General features: G+C 38.1%; 1 protein-coding gene across 1 annotated transcript; it reads right to left on the bottom strand.

Moving 5' to 3' along the window:
• Positions 1-2,928: 2,928 nt before the first annotated feature.
• Positions 2,929-16,304, bottom strand: LOC126272069 (40S ribosomal protein S18). Its single transcript, XM_049974614.1, has 5 exons — positions 16,198-16,304; positions 15,896-16,081; positions 15,713-15,814; positions 4,361-4,452; positions 2,929-3,063 (listed from the first exon to the last, which is right to left on the bottom strand). The coding sequence occupies exons 1-5, from the start codon at positions 16,198-16,200 to the stop codon at positions 2,988-2,990; spliced, it is 459 nt and encodes a 152-aa protein (XP_049830571.1). The 5' UTR covers positions 16,201-16,304; the 3' UTR covers positions 2,929-2,987.
• Positions 16,305-21,051: the final 4,747 nt, after the last annotated feature.

Below are 21,051 nucleotides of genomic sequence, written 5' to 3' on the forward strand. Positions count from 1 at the left end.
AGGTCACATCAATAAGCAAAACTGCCACTACTGTAGTGCAACAAATCCTACAACAGAAGCATGAGAACCCCTTTATTTGCCAAAAGTTGCTGTATAGGCTGTGACATTAGCTTGGAGAATAATTGGTCCATACTTTGAGGACAATAGTCATGCAGTTACAGTGAATTCAGAATGTTTTCTGATAGTGGTTGGTTGGTGCCTGAATTTCAAAACTCTCCTGGTTGTAACCAAAGAAGTTTCCTCAAGACAAAAACCACTTCACACATGTCCAATGTGTCATGAAATTATCCCTGGCAAATTTATCTCCCGGGGAAGGAGAGGAGGGGGTGGGGCGACAGACAAATTGCCCCCCCCCCCATCTTATCCCCAATGGTTTCTCATATGGGAATATGCCAAATCTAAAAAGTGTGCGTGTGTGAGTGCGTGTGCGCAATCTGACTTCTCTGGAGCAATTGAAAGAAATTATCCGCAGCAAAGTTGCGGCCATCCCAGTGTCTACATGCCAAGCCATCTTGCAAAATTTTGTTCATCTTTTAAATGAGTGCCACAGGTGTGCTTAATTGCATACATCTCCCTTAATTACTTTGAGCTCTTTGGCTCCCTTTCACACAACAACTTTGGACTCAAATTTATATTACCACACCACAATTTAAGTTGCACTTCAAGGGTTTAAGAAAGTCTTACTCAAAGGCAGAGATTTTTCTGCATACTGGTACCTCAATAAGTTTCATCTGCCAGAAATGAAGCCAAATGTAAATCAACTTGAGGAAATTATAAAGCTGGTAGTAATTACTTTCTGAGGGAGAAATTTTTAGTACTGCTGATAGGCATAGGAAGTTAAAGAACAAAATCATCCTAGTTATTATTATTAGCTCATTACTTGGAGATAAAAATATGATTGGTTGCAGAAAGTCAAAAATGTAGGATGTATAACAAACCCTAGCATGCCGTCTTCCCATGACAGGTGGGTTCTTTACCTTAGAAACAACTGTCATGTTTGCTGGACCTAACACTGGCAGAGGGATATATAGGTATCATTCAAGGATTTAAGTTCTTAGGTTCTAGACGTGCTGAAAAATTAAGTTGGGCTGTTTGCTTAGTCTCAAACTTCACTTTTGGAAGTTCTCAATTTTTCCCTGAAAAAAGGAGAGCTCAGTGACAGACAAGTTCTTTCTCTGTTGTATTAAATGCTTTATAATGAACAAAGAAAGGAAATAAGCTGGCAACAATTCTTATGAGATAGAGGTTTCCGTGTAACTCAACAAAACCTTAGTTCATACTGAAAAATGATCCATTCTCATTACACATTTTTGCTGATATTTTACTAAAACTGATGTCAAAACCAAATACAATTGACAGAACTGGGGTCAGATAATGGATTTAGTGGAAAAAGGTTACGGTAACTACCAAGTAGTTACCTGCTTTTTGTTGGCCTGGGCTATCAATTTCATTTCATTTCATCTGAGTAAGAAGTCGCAATGGAACACATCCCTTACTCTCCACAATACTTAGAGCAAATCAGCTCTTACGAAACACTGCTTCTTCCTCCCCCCCCCCCCCCCCCCCAGAACAATACGCAACTACATTGAATATTGACATTCTGGTGACATTTATGAATATGATTAAAAAATCCTGAAAACCTTTAGACACATTCAACTGATGTTCAAGATCTGTGAATAAACTTCCAGTAACACTTTGGTTAGAGGAACAATATCTATTCTTTACTATTAGTACCAAATGCACTCTTTTCAATATCTGCCTAGTGCTGCTTTCAAGACTAGTTTAATGCAGCTCTCCCTGGTTGTATAGCCTGTGTGTGTGTGTGTGTGTGTGTGTGTGTGTGTGTGTGTGTGTGTGTGTGTGTGTGTGTGTGTGTGTGTGTGTGTGTGTGTGCGCTGAAGCTATTGCAACTACACACAAATTTTGGTGTGTCTGATTACTACACTTAAACTAACTACTGTACCACCCATCAAATTCCTCAACTTTCTCCTACAGCACCACATTTCAAATGGCCTCTTTCAGTTCTTGTCTGAAATATGTACTGTCCACTTTTCACTTGCATGTAAGGCATAAATAACTTCAGACAAAAAACTAACACTTAAATTTAGAGTTGAATGTAATTTGTCTTTTCCAGAAACACTTCTTGCTATTTCCAGTCTCCATTTTAAATCCTCTACATCTACCAGTTAAAATCAAACAATGGAAACTCCAGGTTTTGGCAGATGATGCTTTAAGTGATTATCTATGTCAAGTGGAGATCTGCAGATAACAGTACAGCCCCCATTTTGACCAGAACCAAGGTTGGAATCTCCCTACATGTTGGTCAGGAGCCTGAAGATGGCCTAATATATCGACAAAACTGGTGGCCAAAAATGACAGTTTGGAAATTATACATCTTAAAGGTGTTTGATTTGACACTCTCTCCAGACTGGAATGTCAATATAATAAAAAGATAGAGTGATACTATACAACATAGCAAACCTAAGTATTTACTTCTCCTTAAAATCCATTTCCAAAATCCTCTGGTGTTTCCTCCACTGATTGGTCAATGTATAGACTGAGTAACATGCTAGAACTGTGCATCACTCCCTTAACTACTGCTTCCCTTTTAAGAGTACACCAATGTATTTGTCCTCATTTAGTAGTGTAAATACAAGAACAAATGTACCATCAAAATGCTGAAAGCATGTACATTAAATGCATCCACACTATGGCTCAATGTCCTTGCAATGCTGGTATGATCACTGTTATATGATTCAAAGAATGAGAAAACTTTAATATTTCAGCATCAAATACACCCACATTATCCAATATCTTAGCTCTGAGTCAACCAACCACAACATGAACTTGCATTAAAATGATTTTCAAAATAAACATTTGCAACAAAAACCTTTAACCGAGCAATATGGAATTATAATCACACCAACATATTTTGAATTTCTTGTTTATTTGAAAAAGTCAATGTACAGACACCATGAAAGAATAATTTACTTCTTCTTAGACACACCGACTGTCCTTCCTCTGCGGCCAGTTGTTTTCGTGTGCTGACCGCGCACTCTCAAGCTGAAAAACAATTACATCAAATACATTTCACATATAAACCATAGTAATATCTGACCCTTATGAATAAAATCCAAGTGTTATAATTTATAGCTTAACATTTTCAGTAATGTAGGCTTTCACAAACAAACTGATTAATTTTTGAAGTTTATTATGGGTTATTATGCATAAACCACTTCAATTCTATTAGTTTTGAAAGATACACTTACACATACAACCCAACGAATATCTTCATTACGAGTATAGATTTAAGTGTCAGGAAGTCATTTCTGAAAGTGTTTGTATGGAGTGTAGCCATGTATGGAAGTGAAACATGGACAATTAATATTTTGGACAAGAAGAAAATAGAATCTTTCTAAACGTGGTGCTACAGAAGAATGCTGAAGATTAGATGGGTAGATCACATAACTAATGAGGAAATATTGAATAGGATTGGGGAGAAGAAGTTTGTGGCACAACTTGACTAGAAAAAGGGATTGGTTGGTAGGACATGTTCTGAGGCATCAAGGAATCACCAGTTTAGTACTGGAGGGCAGTGTGGAGGGTAAAAACTGTAGAGGGAGACCAAGAGAAGAATACACTAAGCAGATTCAGAAGGATGTAGGTTGCAGTAGGTACTGGGAGATGAAGCTTGCACAGGATAGAGTAGCATGGAAGGCTGCATCAAACCAGTCTCTGGACTGAAGACCATAACAACAAACCTCATTAATGGTATTACATGTTCTTGGTTAAAGTCTAGATGAGTGCCAGTGGTATCCTTGATGGTGGTGGTTCTCTATTGCTCACAGGTTGGCACCATGTCCAATTTTGTGTAGCCAATTATTCTCATGTGGTCAATGACAGGCAAGAAAACAAGCAATGAATTCATAGTGCTGAAATTTATGAAAATTTAAGATATTGTCCAATTTGGTATTTCTGTGCATGAAACTAGTAGCAATTTTATTCATACTTTGAACTATTACTTTTGAAGTGTTGCTACAATCACATCAAAATTTCATATCTCTTCCTGTATGCCTGCTGCTCCCTCAATGGCTGCATACAATTAACAGCTGACACTGTATTTCCTCATAGTAACTCCTGACAACATTCCTGCACCAAACAAGTAACTACGACCACTGGCTCTACTCTAGACTTTTACCAATGTTCTTTATTATGATAGTTATGACATTGATCTACTATAATTAAAGTACTTCACAAGGCAATATTTTTTCAATAATTTGTTTTAGAGAAATAGGTTACTGAGAAAAAAATTCTGAGATTTTCCATTTCCCCCATTCCTTAAGAAATTTGGATAACTTACCCCCAGTAGTGCCTCATTCCACGATGGGCCCTGATTTTCTTCAGCCTCTCAAGATCTTCTCGGAGCTTGCTGTCCAGGTAACTTGAGGTTAACTACAACAATTAACAATATCTTATACAATGAGGATTTAATTTATGCAAGAGCAAATATAAGTAAACCAATGAGTTACATGAATGGCTAGAATATTTTCTCCCTTATCATTTTCCTCCATTATTAAATTCAAGAATTAAACTTTCACTATACAGGACAGTAGAGTTGTGATATATCTTAAAATGTTATATCCCCAAGCTGTGATGGTTGACAACAACAAGTCAAACAGCCCTTTCTGCTAGGATTTTCTACTAGACATTGCAATTTAACATTAATTAAGGAAGGAAATCCAGGATGGAATAATCAACATTGTGGGAACAATAATCACCATGTAGTGGAGATATTAAGTTGCAGACAGCCACAACAAAAACATTGATAAGCAAGTGAGTTTTCAGCCAAATGCCTTCTAAAAAGTGATACACAGGGGAGAGGAAAGGGTGTATCTGGAGCACCCAGAGTAGCTAGAGCAACAGTCTGAATAACTGACTAATCTGGCCTTCTATTAAACTGACACTACATTGTTGCTTTGAACAATGAAAAAGCAAGGCAAGACTACAGGGTACTTTTAGATTTGCTCTGTGGCTTAATAACAATTGCACCCTCTGACAATAGTCTGTGGAAAAACTGCCCAGTCAGATCTACAAGTAGGGACCACTCAGGAGAATTTTCTTCAGGAAAAACAAAAACTGCTATTCTATAGGCTGGAGCATGTGATGCTGGCTCCCAAAATTGAAAGAATTTAATAATGGAAATCAGCAGGTAGAAGATGGATATATTGGGAATTAGTGAAATCTGGTAGCACTAAGATCAGGGCTTCTGGTTAGATAAGTACAGGGTTATAAATACAAAATCAAATAGAGGTAATACAGGACTAAATATAATAATAAAATAGGACTGTAGGTAAGCTTCAATGAACAGCTTCGTGAATGCATTATAATAGCCTAGACACACACAAAGCCAACACCTACTCACTAGCACAAGTTTGTACACCAACTAACTACAGATAAAGAAATTGAAATACTGCATAATAAACATGGAATTGTTTAAGATAATTAAGGATGAAGAATATTTGACTACAATAGGAGAAATTCTAAGGTATGAAAAGGAGAAGAAAAAGTAAGTAATGGAGAAAGGAAAGAAGAAGCTGCCTGGTACTATTCTGCTGAGTAATTTAATCACTACCGCTTTAATTAAAGATCATGAACAAAGGTTGTGTACATTGAAGAGATGTGGAGACACCAATGAGTTACGGACTGATTACAGAATGGTAAGAGACTCAAAACCACATTTTAAACTGAAAGACATTTCCAGTGAGATGTGGACTGACAAATTATTGGTAATGAAGTGTAAGTTAAAGCTGAAAAAATTCCAGAAAAGCAGAAAATTGTACAGATGGGACTATAATTATTTAAAACAAGGATTTTTTAGAGTTTTGAAGAAAGCATTAGGCAATGACAAACTGGGTAAAGAATGTATAAAGGTAGCCTTCACAGATAAAACAGTGAAGGCAGGTCAGACACGCAAAGACAAGGCCCTGCAGAAATTCTTGGATAACACACGACAGCAAATGAAACAGGTACAGGGGATACAGACATCTACATTACATTAATAGTTGTTCCGTGGAACACACACACACACACACACACACACACACACACACACACACACACACACACACACACAGTTACTTCATGCGTACAAATTCATCTATTGAGTAGAAGTTATTCAGAAACTAACAAAATTTAATTGAATAGATAATCTACTTGCCAAGCAGTGACAGAAAACACATAAGAGGGTTGCAATTAGGCAAGCTTTTGGAGCTAGTGGCTCCTCCTTCAGGCACAATTTTTAATTTATTTTTAATCACTGGATTGTGGCAGCATAATTCACCCCTTTCTGTGCCAAAGTCCAATTTAACTCAGAATAGCAAAGATCATCCTTTCTTCTAGTGTCATAGCTACACACATTGCTGTTACTTTTGAACTGGGATGGTTATTAACAAATTTAAGAAGTGGACTTTTGTATTGCAAAGGTACTGTGAATACCCAAAGTTTCTTAAATGTCTGCAAGCTTATCTTGAGTGGGCTCCAGCCATTATTCTGATTACATGCTTTCATGCAATGAATATTTTCTCTCTTCAATGATGAATTACCCCAAAACATGATGCAATATGGAAGCAGTGAATGCAAATAAGCACAGAAGGCTAATTTACTGACTTATGATCACAATTTGCAATAACTGTAACATAAATCACTGAAACTAACCCTTTCAGCAGATCAATGTGTTTCTTCCAACTCAATTTCTCATCAATGCACACACCCAAAAATTTTGAATGCATTTGTGGAGAACCACTTAATTTTCTGAAAGACTGTTTCCAATTTCCTCTGATAATTCTTGTTTAGTGCATGTGATTACTATAATTTTACCAGCAAAAAGAATTACCTTTGCATCTTCAGGAATACAGAGCAACAAGCCATTAACATATAGAGTCCACCAGAAAAATGTGTACTCTGTCTGGCTATCAATATAGCCATTCAATTTGAGCTACGAGTGAGTTGTATGGCCTAAGCAACAAGTACTTTCATCTTGGTATAGAGAAAACAAGATGGCAGAAGCACTCTACATTCGAGCAATGAAAATATATCGTTAAGTGGTTTTTCAAGTTTGATAAGTGAAACGTCAATGGTGATAATGGTGTTGAAGTGAAACATCAATGGAGGTGGGAGCTGAAACAGAACCAGCAAGAACATGAACTCTTCAGAAAATTTGCATTCTGTTGCCTATTAGCTAGTAACTTGTTTTGTATGATGTAAGATTAAACATAGGATACATAAAACCCGTTAAGACGAGAGACAAGCAAGGCAGTACATATTTCTTTAATCTGCAAGTCCTGGCATTTTTTACTCTCTTATCTTGCTACAGCTTTCATGGCCTGTTTTCCCTTCTGCAAAAGAATCTATTACCTCATCAAAGTTGCTTCATGAAAAAACTAAATATCTAATACTGAAAAACCATTGATACAAATAGTAACCAAGACTGGTGTGGTTTCTCGATCTGATTACATGTCACTGCTAGATAAAATGAAATAGACCTATCTAATATGGCAGCAACTGCAACACACCAAATAAATGAGCTTTCGCACAAATGGTCATTTTTATAATACAAGAGAATATATTTCGCGAAGTACCAATATCAAATGCCTATTAGACCTACAAGCAAAAAGTTTGTTAGAAAATAGTTTCACATTTCATTCATATGCTCCAGCTTCTTAAGAATGAGATAAAAAGTAGTCATATGAAATTTTTATATAAATATGGAATAGTCATTTTTCCACAATCTGTGTGATGTCCCCATTTCTTCTCCTTCCTTGTTCTAACAATCTTGTCGCCACTAATTCTGTAGCTATTCCTGCCAGTGTCAGAACTTTTTCTCCAGTTAACTTCACTAACCCTGCCAATCACCAGTTTAAATAACACATTTATTCTACAGTCAGGCATTATTATATGTCCGTACAACACATTATCCGCACTATTTTCAGAATAGAACTTAAAGGGCTGCTTGCCAGGGTCTGTACAAACGGCTCTTACTTGTGTAAGAGTCTGGCCAAAAATTTGTCAAAATTTCATTTTCTTGGATACACAGAAGATAACACGTAACCTTTCTTACCTGTTATTCCTGTTATTTATTTCCACTCTGGTTGTCTGAATCTATGGACTTCACTAGTAATTATAACAATGCTGATTATTCGCAAACCCAGTCACCCACAAACAGCGATTTGCATTCAAGAGCTTTATTTGGTTCAGCTCTGTCGCCTTTTGTCTGCAAGAAAGTTTATTTGTTGATGTGCCAGGGATTCCCATGGCAGAAATCAACTCATAATGAGATCAATAATATTAAAAAACCAACAGCAATGCATTTCAAAATCATAAGAATAGGTGCGCGCGAGTGTGTGCGCGCGCGCGCGTGTGTGCGCGCGCGCGCGTGTGTGCGCGCGCGCGCGTGTGTGCGCGCGCGCGTGTGTGCGCGCGCGCGCGTGTGTGCGCGCGCGCGCGTGTGTGCGCGCGCGCGTGTGTGCGCGCGCGCGTGTGTGTGCGCGCGCGTGTGTGTGCGAGTGTACACCTGTCCTTTTTTTTCCCCTAAGGGAAGTCTTTCCGCTCCCGGGATTGGAATGACTCCTTACCCTCTCCCTTAAAACCCACATCCTTTCATTTTTCCCTCTCCTTCCTTCCTTCCTGACGAAGCAACTGCCAGTTGCGAAAGCTCGTAATTCTGTGTGTGTGTGTGTGTGTGTGTGTGTGTGTGTGTGTGTGTTTTGTTCATGTGCCTGTCTGCCGGCACTTTCCCGCTTGGTAAGTCTTGGAATCTTTGTTTTTAATATATTTTTCCCATGTGGAAGTTTCTTTCTGTTTTATTTACATCATAAGAATAATTGATAGACCAATGTGGGCTGGGTGCTAGGTGCTTTGTGAAAAAAAGGTTTTTCCTCAATAACATGGATTTGGCCCCATGCTGAAATTGCAGCCCGGGGCAGATACCTTGGTTTGCCCCTGGTTTTACAGCTGTGTAGTCCACACTGGGGAAGGCAACATCAAGTCTTCTTGACTAGGAAGTGAAGTGTGCAGTGTGAATAACTCAAAACTTCAAAAAAGAATAGTGTCATCAAGATTTATCATGACTGCTTTTCTGCTATAACTATGGAATCAAACTCGTTAACTTCACAATTTAATCATGTGTTACCTAAGCACTGGAGATCACATTAGTAAAATCACTGCATAGCAGCTGCAGCAGACACTGTACAAATAACCTGCAGGTTCTACACCACTGCCTGGCTCTTAAAACTGATTCACATTGCTGAGAATTAGTATGTATTGTGTAATGATGGGCTAGTTTAATTCTGGTTCAAGGTATAGCATACTGTGTGTTACAATAGTTTGCTGTTAATGTGGAACATTTGTGTTTACATGAAAAACTGTATGTGTTGGTGTGGTCCTTCGTAGTTTAATCACTGCCGATTCATTTTAAAGTGAGAAAACCAGCATTCATCCCCATGCGAGTTTCTTCAGAGGTTCAGAAATCTAGCAAGGGCTTCTTTACACATGGTCCCAGCTTATAACACTTTGAAATGTCAGAGGGCAACACTAGAGGAGATACCTTTCAGGATCTTACGCTTATATTTACTTCAAACTTGGGATTGCTTGTGGTAAAATTTTGATAACACAGAACCCAAAAAATTACTCTTCAAATGCATCTTCCTAAAATTATTATAGCCACAAAAAAGAACTATTCTTTATATTGTATTCCCTATTCCAATCAACTTCTATAAAGAGTTTGGATCTGCAGAACTAGTTGCAGTAGAGGTCTTGCAATTTTTCTCACCAAAGCTCATTTCCTGTCCTCAGGACTTTTGATGTCTGCCATAGCAAATTCTAACCAGCTGTAGAACATAAGAGGGGTCAGATTTAATTTGAGTATCTGCAGAATAAGGGCCCATCTTCAATTTACTTCCAGATACTTTTTCTGTGGCTTTGTATACTAGCAAATTAGTTATTTTTGGTTGTTTAGAATAGTTTTTTTTATGTAAGCGATTTAAAAGAGCTTGAACATGACTACTTTTATAGAAATGGACCAAAAATAGCCACTTTTGGCATTTTGAGGAAAATTCAACTCTGCCCTCTATTTGTTAACTGAATAGCAGTAAAATTTTATATGTTAAGACCTAGTATCAGTTAAGTTGTTACAAGCAAAGTTTTACATTTGCCCCAGTTACTTACAGAGATATAAAAAGCAAAACTTTGCATTTTTATAGTGATTTTCAGCCAACTGCTTCAAATCATCTTTATGCAGGCCAGCAATAAAATAAAATTGTACCCAATGACCAAGTTTTGTTTCTTTCAAGAAAATATTTGCAAGGTGAAAACTCATGGGTCCACTGCTAACAGCTGCAGTATGGGGTCAAACAAATGACTATCTCCATAAGGATTGAAATAATGTTCGTGAAACTGACACTGATCACTGAAAACGTGTGAGAATGTTCACAAAATTTCAGCAAAATACCTTATGGTCATCCAGGATTTTTTGTGAAATCAAACAAGTTGGCATGGGATGGCCCAGCAATACAAATGTGTGGAACTCTGCACATCTGCTTTGTGTCCACGAAGTCTTCACGATGGTGGACACTCCTATTACCCACATACACAATGTGGCAACCACAAAGTCACTGAAAACACCCATGAACAATAATGTAAACCATGTGGAATCTAACATTTCATTTGGCCTATGTAGCTCAAGGGGAAATGAAACCAGGCATGTCTTCCTGTCTCCCCCCCCCCCTCCCACACACACACACTAAAATAACCATTACCTACACCCACTGAAACATTGCCACATACACTTGTCCCTGGTTTGAGAAGCAAAGACTTGGCTCAATGTAATAACTTCTGCACTTTCTGCCAAGTGACCATGTAAGTGGAGAACTCTTCAGAGTATATATAGGCCATGTTGTTGCCCACAACAGCAACCAACCAATGACTTCCCATCCGTAGATGGTGTTGAACACAAAAAAATAACTTTCAAACCATTAACAAATTGACAAGCTAACAATTTCAAAACCAAAAATAAGTCAGAAGCCAATAATGACACTGAAATCAACTGCCAAGGCAGAAGAATAACTCAGACAATATCGCATCACACAGCACTATTGTCAATACTGCAATACTCTCCAACAATTTAGAAACAAACAATACACTAGAGTGCACCACCACTTACTCATACTCACACTCACACTTTGCAAAAAATATCTAACACACTGACTCTCAATGACATTATACAACAACTCTTACGTCAAGGGCCAAAAAAGATGGGTGGAACTGGACCCTTTCACTAACCCAATGGTCCCATAGTAGAGGTCTGCGCGGATGCAGATATCCGCGGTATTTGTTACTTGGCAGATAAAATCACGACCAGTGCAGATATCCCCGGGTCATCTTCGGATAATGAGCAAGGCATCTGCCTAGTACGTACGTTGACATTCTTGGAATCCTGGTGTGCCCGGGTAGAGCAGATGTGTTGTCCTCAGCACCTGGCTACGACCGACTTAACTGTACCCAAGAGACCTGCGCCTAATCCATTTCCGCGATCGTGTCTTGTGTGGCCTGTGACGTGCTCTCTGGGTGGCAAACCTGCACACTGTCACAGAGTAGCATATTTGTCTGTGCCGCTGTCTACCAGACAGGTGCCCGTTGCCTTCAGTTAGCGCTTTGTAGTAACCAAGTGACAACGTGCATCGCAACAAATATCAGGAGAGTTCTTTCTTCAAATGAACACCATATCGATGGATACAATTTCTTGTAAGGTGAAAAAAGGCGATTTTACATTAGTGAAGGAAAACAAATTGAAATCACCAATTTGGAAAAAAATTCGGATACATATTTGATGGCAACAAAAAGATAGATATAGTGGCTTGTTTTGCATGTAAATAAGTATATTGCTACACTGGACACAAAAGTGGCACTTCAAATTTGCTAAAACATTCGTGTGAGGCAGGACAAAGTAGCATAATTACTTATTTAAATACCAAGAGACGTGAAAGTTCCTGAAGTTCCACCAAATTTGAAGACAGCCGGGACAGAAAAACTTATCAATCTTGTCAGCAAAGACATTTCACCATTCAAAGTTGCGTGTGGATCTGGGTTTCTCGAGACGGCACAGTTTCTTATTGATGCGGGGGCCAAGTACGGTGCAGTGAGTGCTAAGGAATTGCTACTCCATCCAACCACCATATCCAGAAATTTGAAGGAAACAGCCAATCGTCTGTGTGAAACTGTCTCTGCAGAATTGAAGAATATATTCAGAGATATAGGTGGAGCACTAACTGTCAATTTATGAACTGATTCGTACCGTAAAATAAACTATATGGGAGTGACTGCACATTATGTTAATTATGAAGAAGTAAAACTTGAGGATCGAGTGTTGTGCACCAGAAATTTTGAGAGATTAAAAAACAGGAGAAAACATTAAACTTGAATTAAGATACTACGGTCGTTTTATTCAGTGCTGTGAATAACATCGTGTTCGTTGCGGATAGAGGTCCAAATATTGTGGCAGCACTCACAAGAGGCTCTCGTGCTCAGCACACGACTCGAGGAGACGCGAATGATGAGAAGAGCGACTTGCAGCGACTAGTAAATTCCTGTCGAGCTATCACAACTTTCTTTTAAAAAATCTGGTCTTCAGAATTGCCTTCAGAAGTCATTGAAAGGGGATATAGACACACGATGGAACAGTAAATACGATATAGTCTTAATTCACAATGGTTTGAAGTTATGTCAATTTTGACAGAGAAAAATCAAGATAATTTGATTCTATATACAAGGGGATGTTGGAAGATACAATAACCTTCCTGACACCATTCTCTAATCCTCCAAAACACCTACGCTTTACTTATGTGTGTTGTGGAAGTTAAAACTTCTCTCCTTCCTTGGAAAAATGATGGTGACAGCCCATTTCTGATAGATTTAAAGAGTACAGCCAAATATATTTTAATCACAAAATGGGACAGTAACCCATAAACTTTCAACGTTTTTGAATCCAAAATATAAAAACCTAAAATTTCTTAGCAGTGCCGAAAAAGATGAACTTGTAAAGGAAGCGAAAAATTGCCCACAGTTAAAAGATAAGGAGAAAGCAACATCTGGAATTTAACAAAAGAAGTTGACTTTGCGTCAGATGCAATTCTCAGATATAAGAATGATTAAGTCCCGGAGGCATCAACCTGATAGCTTGGTGGCATAGACGTGATAATGTCTATCCGCGTCTTTCCAAACACGCACTGCATTCCAGCATCCAGCGCGCCATCTGAGAGAAGCTTCTCTACTGCGGGACAAATAATGCAGGACCGGCACATGCCTTTGACGCCACAGACAATTGATGACATGTTCCTGTATAGTAATCTTCCAAAGTAAAAAGGTACTTGTACAGCTTCTCTTACTTCACTATTTTTGGGCTTATCAATTAGTTACAATTTATCTGATTCTTTTACAGAATTTGAATCAGAAGCAAGCAGAAAATGAAAATATTTAATCTGAAGCCTGAGAGTTTTTATTGTAATATTTATAGTGAAGAATTTCCTCGACAATGTATTTTTACTATTCCCAACAAGAACATTTAAATAGCATTAGGTAAAAGAAGGAACTACTTAACAAGAAATTTGCTTTGTTGTAATTTTCATATTAAAGAGCTCAATTTTAAGTTTTTACTCTTCGCAACAAGAACATTCAACAGCTAACATGTCAAAGTGCCTACCTAAATTTTAGCGTGCACTACAGTAACATTTGCAGTCGCCGAGCATTGTCGCTCTTTGTGAACAGTAAAACAGCCCAGCCGGAGCGGTGGCACGGCGGGCCTTGTAATTAATTACAAGTGGAACTTCAAACTGCGGCTTACGAACACCAACAATCTGTGACTGCGATAGCCCGTCAAAGATTATTCTGATCACATTGAAAACTTACAAAATAATCAAATCATCGAAATTAATATTGTCTTAATTTACCAGCAAATTAGTAAAGATAAGGGCTGAAATTCGTAACAAAATTTAACATTTTTACTGTAACTCGGTATTGTTTAACAGGGAACAGTGCCTAACAGTTGAAGTTATTGGACAGTGCTTTTTACATAGGCATCTTGCAATCATTTGCAGTTCCATTAAACTAAAAACAAAATTTAAAACATTGACATTACTTGTGAATCTACTGCAAATTCTGTCAGTAATTTAGAACAATGTTGAGAATGTTTTAAAGTGTGAAAAACTTGTTTAGTTGAGAATGAATCAGACATTTCATTTACCGCTAGGTCTTAATTCGATAAATCAGCCAAAAGGCGAGGTTCGAGATTTCAGTTGTACTTTTAGCTAAAGCTAAATGGACTCCTAATTTCTGTAACCATTGATTTAGCTGTCACTCTTCGGAAGACATTTCTTCCAGGCAACGTCAATTATTGCTGGCAGTTTAACTTTCTCACAGGTGCGCCAGCATTTTGCAGTGTAGGCCTAATACTGTAAATATTTTCACATGGAAATGAGGACTGAATGCGTAAGCTATAATACAGCCTAATCAGCTGACGAATGGCTTCAAAATTTGACACATCCAAGCAGTGAGTAAAACAAAACTAACAGTAAATGATGCAATGTGCTAGTAACAGTTTAAAACCATCGTCATTTTCAGCTGCCTTGGCACAAGAGCAGTGAAATACAATTGTTTCTATACATATTGTAATCATTTAATACTATTACATTGATTTTTTTAAATAGCGTTTCCAATCTCACGAGTTCCGAGCCGCTATTGGGTGTGCTCCGGAGCACCAATGCTTTCCTGTTTGGAAAGGTCTGCTTTAGAGTAGATATAGAGCATTTCATGTGATTTAAGAAAAAAAGTAAAGTTGTCACAGAAATGGCACCCTAACAATAACTCATTACATACCATAATTTTAAGTAGTACTGTCTGTTACTATTAATCACTCATTCGAAACATATATATGCAGATGCGGATTAGGACCTTGTGGATGTGGTGCGGATTTCACTTTTCTTATCCACGCAGAGATCCACCCATAGTTCATTTCATGTACTCAGAAAACTTGCTGTTACACTGTTTGGTACGGTCACACAAATCCAAAACCTTTCAAAACCAAAAATAAATAGTGTTCAAAATTTTAGTGCTAGTTATAATACACAGTATTAATGACTAAGGGCAGAAGCATGTAATGGAGATTAAGTCAGTGCTGCAAATTCATACACCACACTTTAACACCTAACTGCATCATGACATTTGCAAAGTCCGTATCTTATGACTACAAGAAATTGTCTTTCATAAATTATGGATAAGGGCATATGCTTTATAATAAAATTTCTTTGGTGTAGCAGTCTGACACATACTGATAGCTTACTAACGCATCAGATTAATTTAAACATTTAATTGTACAGAACCCCTTTCCTGAACTCAAAAATCTAACAAAGTTCAGACTTTTGAAAATTACCAGCTCAGAAATATTAGCAGTGGTCGTCCTGGTGTACTAAACCGTACGGAACTTACTAACGGAAGGAACTGTGGGATAAAACCTGTAGAGGGGTCAAAGCTCGGCCGCAGTAAACAAATTCGAAGGATACAATTACTCAACCATCATGCTCACATTTAACTAATATTCCACCAAGTACAGTGTGCCAGACGCATCAATGTGAAACAATGCCATTTTCACTATCAAACTATAACAAACCTGAGAATATTTTCCATCGACAATGTCCTTCTGCCTATTAAGAAACCAGTCTGGAATTTTATACTGGCGAGGATTGCTCATAATAGTCACAATCTTCTCCACCTGAAAGAAGCAATACTACGTAAGTTTACCCATTTTTCCATCAATGGCGAATTAAATCTCTCAAACAATTCACATACGTACCTCCTCTTCAGTGCATTCACCGGCTCTCTTGTCCAAGTCAATATTAGCCTTCTTTAAAACTATATTAGCATAACGTCGACCGACTCCTTTAATTGCTGTCATTGCGAACATAACTTTCCTCTTTCCGTCAATATTCGTGCCCATGACACGAAGAATGTGTTGGAATTTCTCTGGTATCACGAGAGACTGAGAAGAACAATAACCATATTAAAACACTGTAGAAATACATATTTCTTCCACAATCTCTAGAAAACACTACTCTAAAGGCAGATGGGTAAATTTGCAACAGATTACTAGCTTACCATTTTGGAAACGCTATCCTCCACCTAACGTGGCCTGCTAGAAAATGAACGCCAAAGAAGTTAGTTGTGAATGTGATAGTAATGCAGCATGTCAATACGATCAGATCAAATCGCAAAGATAGCTTATCCCATAAAGTCGCAGACATTACAATTGATATACAATAAAACCAATGAAAGCAATTTATATACAGTGACAATAAAAACATATTATAAACATCGGAAATGTACGTACATAGAATAACTTTCGGGAATTTACTTCGAAGGTTAAAATGGAGATATCTAGCTGATAGAGAAACAATAACTATCTACTGACTTCTAATTCTACATTGCACGAACGTTTATGATGCCAGTTTGTAACACTAATAGCAACAAATAGCATTTAAACAAAATTTGGTGAGCGAAAAACGATAAAACAGCAAACTGATTATTTCCACAATACGTGAAATAACGGAACAACAGAAGTCATTACCATCAAATGGTTGTATGTCGACATTAGACAGATCAAAGTTTACTAGGGTAAAGCAAATTTGACAACAAATGTTCTTCTTAAAAAAATCTGTAGGGAACTGCTTAAACGTGGAATTACGGGAAAAGTGTCGTCCACACATTACAAAAATCAATATTTATTTGGTAGCGAAAATATATTCGAACACATAAAACAATATTTATAATAGAATACATAAGGCATACCGGTATTTAACGTACGCTGGGTATTTTAAAATACCAAATAATATCTAAGGCAACTGTGTTTTTTCCTTCACCTCAGCCGAATTTTTCAGCATAAAAAAGTTTTTTCTAAACATTGTTTCACAAATAAATATATTTATTTATCATCAGAGTAGGATTTTTCTCTGTCCAGGTATTGTAAAACCTAATCATTTTCCACTTTGAGATCTCCAGCACATCTTGTGGAAGAACACTCAGTGAAAATAAAACAAAATCATAAAATATAGACTAAGAAGTAACAAATGCGCTGAAACCACTACTATAAAACGAGAGAGATTTGATTTGCCTGGTCTTTATTTGATACTGTAAAATTACATATCGTAGAAATATGCTATTGTAATGTAGGACACGTCAATGAATACTTTTTGCACATCCCAGAGATCCCTCTCCAAGGGATCTATGGCAAACGATAAATGTAATGTAGTGTACATTATTGTATAGGTAAAAAAGGAGGAAAAACAAACAGCACCAGAGATTCATTTAAATTATATCCAGGCTGGATAGCTGTTTTTTGTACTCTAATGAGAGTAGCTAAGTCTTTATGGACGCTCTGTATCAGCTTTGTGTTATCACAGTAACTATCACAGTTAGTGTGAAAAGATTTACGTTGTCGTTTACAAATATCGTTAACGAGTAGATGTACAGACTTTTGAGCAACAATATAAATGCCTACAAGTTGCCCAATTTCAAACAACACACATCATTATTGCATTTTTAATTTTTTTCCAATTTTGCACTATTTCCCAGGATATTATAACATACAAGACAAGAGAATGGAAATATGCTAAATATGACTAAATTATAGTTTTGCAGTCAAGATAGGGTAAAATGTCTCTTAGTGCAAGATATGCTGAGCTTAGTTTCTTCAGATGATAATCCATATGTTCGTACAAACTTAATTTATTATCCATTTGTATTCCTAGCTCCATGAACCATGGACCTTGCCGTTGGTGGTGAGGCTTGTGTGCCTCAGCGATACAGATAGCCGTACCGTAGGTACAACCACAACGGAGGGGTATCTGATGAGAGGCCAGACAAACGTGTGGCTCCTGAAGAGGGGCAGCAGCCTTTTCAGTAGTTGCAAAGGCAACAGTCCGGATGATTGACTGATCTGGCCTAGTAACAATAACCAAAACGGCCTTGCTGTGCTGGTACTGCGAACGGCTAAAAGCAAGGGGAAACGACGGCCGTAATTTTTCCCGAGGGCATGCAGCTTTACTGTATGGTTAAATGATGATGGCGTCCTCTTGGGTAAAATATTCCGGAGGTAAAATGGTCCCCCATTCAGATCTCCAGGCGGGGACTATTCAAGAGGATGTCGTTATCAGGAGAAAGAAAACTGGTGTTCTATGGATCAAAGCGTGAAATGTCAGATCCCTTAATCGGGCAGGCAGGTTAGAAAATTTAAAAAGGGAAATGGATAGGTTAAAGTTAGATATAGTGGGAATTAGTGAAGTTCGGTGGCAGGAGGAACAAGACTTTTGGTCAGGTGACTACAGGGTTATAAACACAAATTCAAATAGGGGTAATGCAGGAGTAGGTTTAATAATGAATAGGAAAATAGGAATACGGGTAAGCTACTACAAACAGCACAGTGAACGCATTAGTGTGCCAAGATAAATACGAAGCCCACACCTACTACAGTAGTACAAGTTTATATGCCAACTAGCTCTGCAGATGACGAAGAAATTGAAGAAATGTATGATGAAATAAAAGAAATTATTCAGATAGTGAAGGGAGATGAAAATTTAATAGTCATGGGTGACTGGAATTCGAGTGTAGGAAAAGGGAGAGAAGGAAACGTAGCAGGTGGATATGGATTGGGGCTAAGAAATGAAAGAGGAAGCCGCTTGGTAGAGTTTTGCACAGAGCACAACTTAATCAAGCTAACACTTGGTTTAAGAATCATGAAAGAAGGTTGTATACATGGAAGAACCCTGGAGATACTAAAAGGTATCAGATAGATTATATAATGGTAAGACAGAGGTTTAGGAAACAGGTTTTAAATTGTAAGACATTTCCAGGGGCAGATGTGGACTCTGACCACAATCTTTTGGTTATGACCTGTAGATTAAAACTGAAGAAACTGCAAAAAGGTGGGAATTAAAGGAAATGGAACCTGGATAAACTGAAAGAACCAGAGGTTGTAGAGAGTTTCAGGGAGGGCATAAGGGAACAATTGACTTGAATGGGGGAAAGAAATACAGTAGAAGAAGAATGGGTAGCTTTGAGGGATGAAGTAATGAGGGCAGCAGAGCATCAAGTAGGTAAAAAGACGAGGGCTAGTAGATATCCTTGGGTAACAGAAGATATATTGAATTTAATTGATGAAAGGAGAAAATATAAAAATGCAATAAATGAAGCAAGCAAAAAGGAATACAAACGTCTCAAAAATGAGAAGGCAGCATGTGCAAAATGGCTAAGCTGGCATCGCTAGAGGACAAATGTAAGGATGTAGAGGCTTATCTCACTAGGGGTAAGACAGATACTGCCTACAGGAAAATTAAAGAGACCTTTGGAGATAAGAGAACCACTTGTACGAACATCAAGAGCTCAGATGGAAACCCAGTCCTAAGCAAAGACGGGAAAGCAGAAAGGTGGAAGGAATATACAGAGGGTCTATGTAAGAGCGATGTACTTGAGGACAATATTATGGAAATGGAAGAGGATGTAGATGAAGATGAAACGGGAGATACGATACTGCGTGAAGAGTTTGACAGAACACTGAAAGACCTGAGTCGAAACAACATTCCATTGGAACTACTAACAGCCTTGGGAGAGCCAGTCCTGACAAAACTCTGGTGCGCAAGAGGTATGAAACAGGCGAAATACCCTCAGACGTCAAGAAGAATATAATAATTCCAATCCCAAAGAAAGCAGGTGTTGACAGATGTGAAAATTACCGAACAAACAGTTTAATAAGCCACAGCTGCCAAATACTAACACGAATTCTTTACAGACGAATGGACAAACTAGTAGAAGCGGACCTTGGGGGAAGATCAGTTTGGATTCCGTAGAAATACTGGAACACGTGAGGCAATACTGACCTTACGACTTATCTTAGAAGAAAGATTAAGAAAAGGCAAACCTACATTTCTAGCATTTGTAGACTTGGAGAATGCTTTTGACAATGTTGACTGGAATACACTCTTTCAAATTCTGAAGGTGGCAGGGGTAAAATACAGGGAGCGAAAGGCTATTTACAATTTGTACAGGAACCAGATGGCAGTTATAAGGGTCAACGGACATGAAAGGGAAGCAGTGGTTGGGAAGGGAGTGAGACAGGGTTGTAGCCCCTCCCTGATGTTATTCAATCTGTATATTGAGCAAGCAGTAAAGGAAACAAAAGAAAAAAATGGAGTAGGTATTAAAATCCATGGAGAAGAAATAAAAACTTTGAGGTTCGCTGACGACATTGTAATTCTGTCAGTGACAGCAGAGGACCTGGAAGAGCAGTTGAATGGAATGGACAGTGTCTCGAAAGGAGGCTATAAGATGAAAATCAACAAAAGCAAAACGAGGATAATGGAATGTAGTCGAATTAAGTCGGGTGATGCTGAGGGAATTAGATTAGGAAATGACACACTTAAAGTAGAAAAGGAGTTTTGCTATTTGGGGAGCAAAATAACTGATGATGGTCGAAGTAGAGAGGATATAAAATGTAGACTGGCAATGGCAAGGAAAGCGTTTCTGAAGAAGAGAGATTTGTTAACATCCAGTATAGATTTAAGTGTCAGGAAGTCATTTCTGAAAGTATTTGTATGGAGTGTAGCCATGTATGGAAGTGAAAATGGACAAGAAATAGTTTGACAAGAAGAGAATAGAAGCTTTCAAAATGTGGTGCTACAGAAGAATGCTGAAGATTAGATGGGTAGATCACATAACTAATGAGGAAGTATTGAATAGGATTGGGGAGAAGTTTGTGGCACAACTTGACTAGAAGAAGGGACCGGTTGGTAGGACATGTTCTGAGGCATCAAGGGATCACCAATTTAGTATTGGAATGCAGTGTGGGGGGTAAAACTCGTAGAGGGAGACCAAGAGATGAATACACCAAGCAGATTCAGAAGGATGTAGTTTGCAGTAGGTACTGGGAGCTGAAGAACCTTGCACAGTATAGAGTAGCAT

Source organism: Schistocerca gregaria, chromosome 5, assembly GCF_023897955.1.
Source record: "Schistocerca gregaria isolate iqSchGreg1 chromosome 5, iqSchGreg1.2, whole genome shotgun sequence".
Taxonomy (NCBI): Eukaryota; Metazoa; Arthropoda; class Insecta; order Orthoptera; family Acrididae; genus Schistocerca; species Schistocerca gregaria.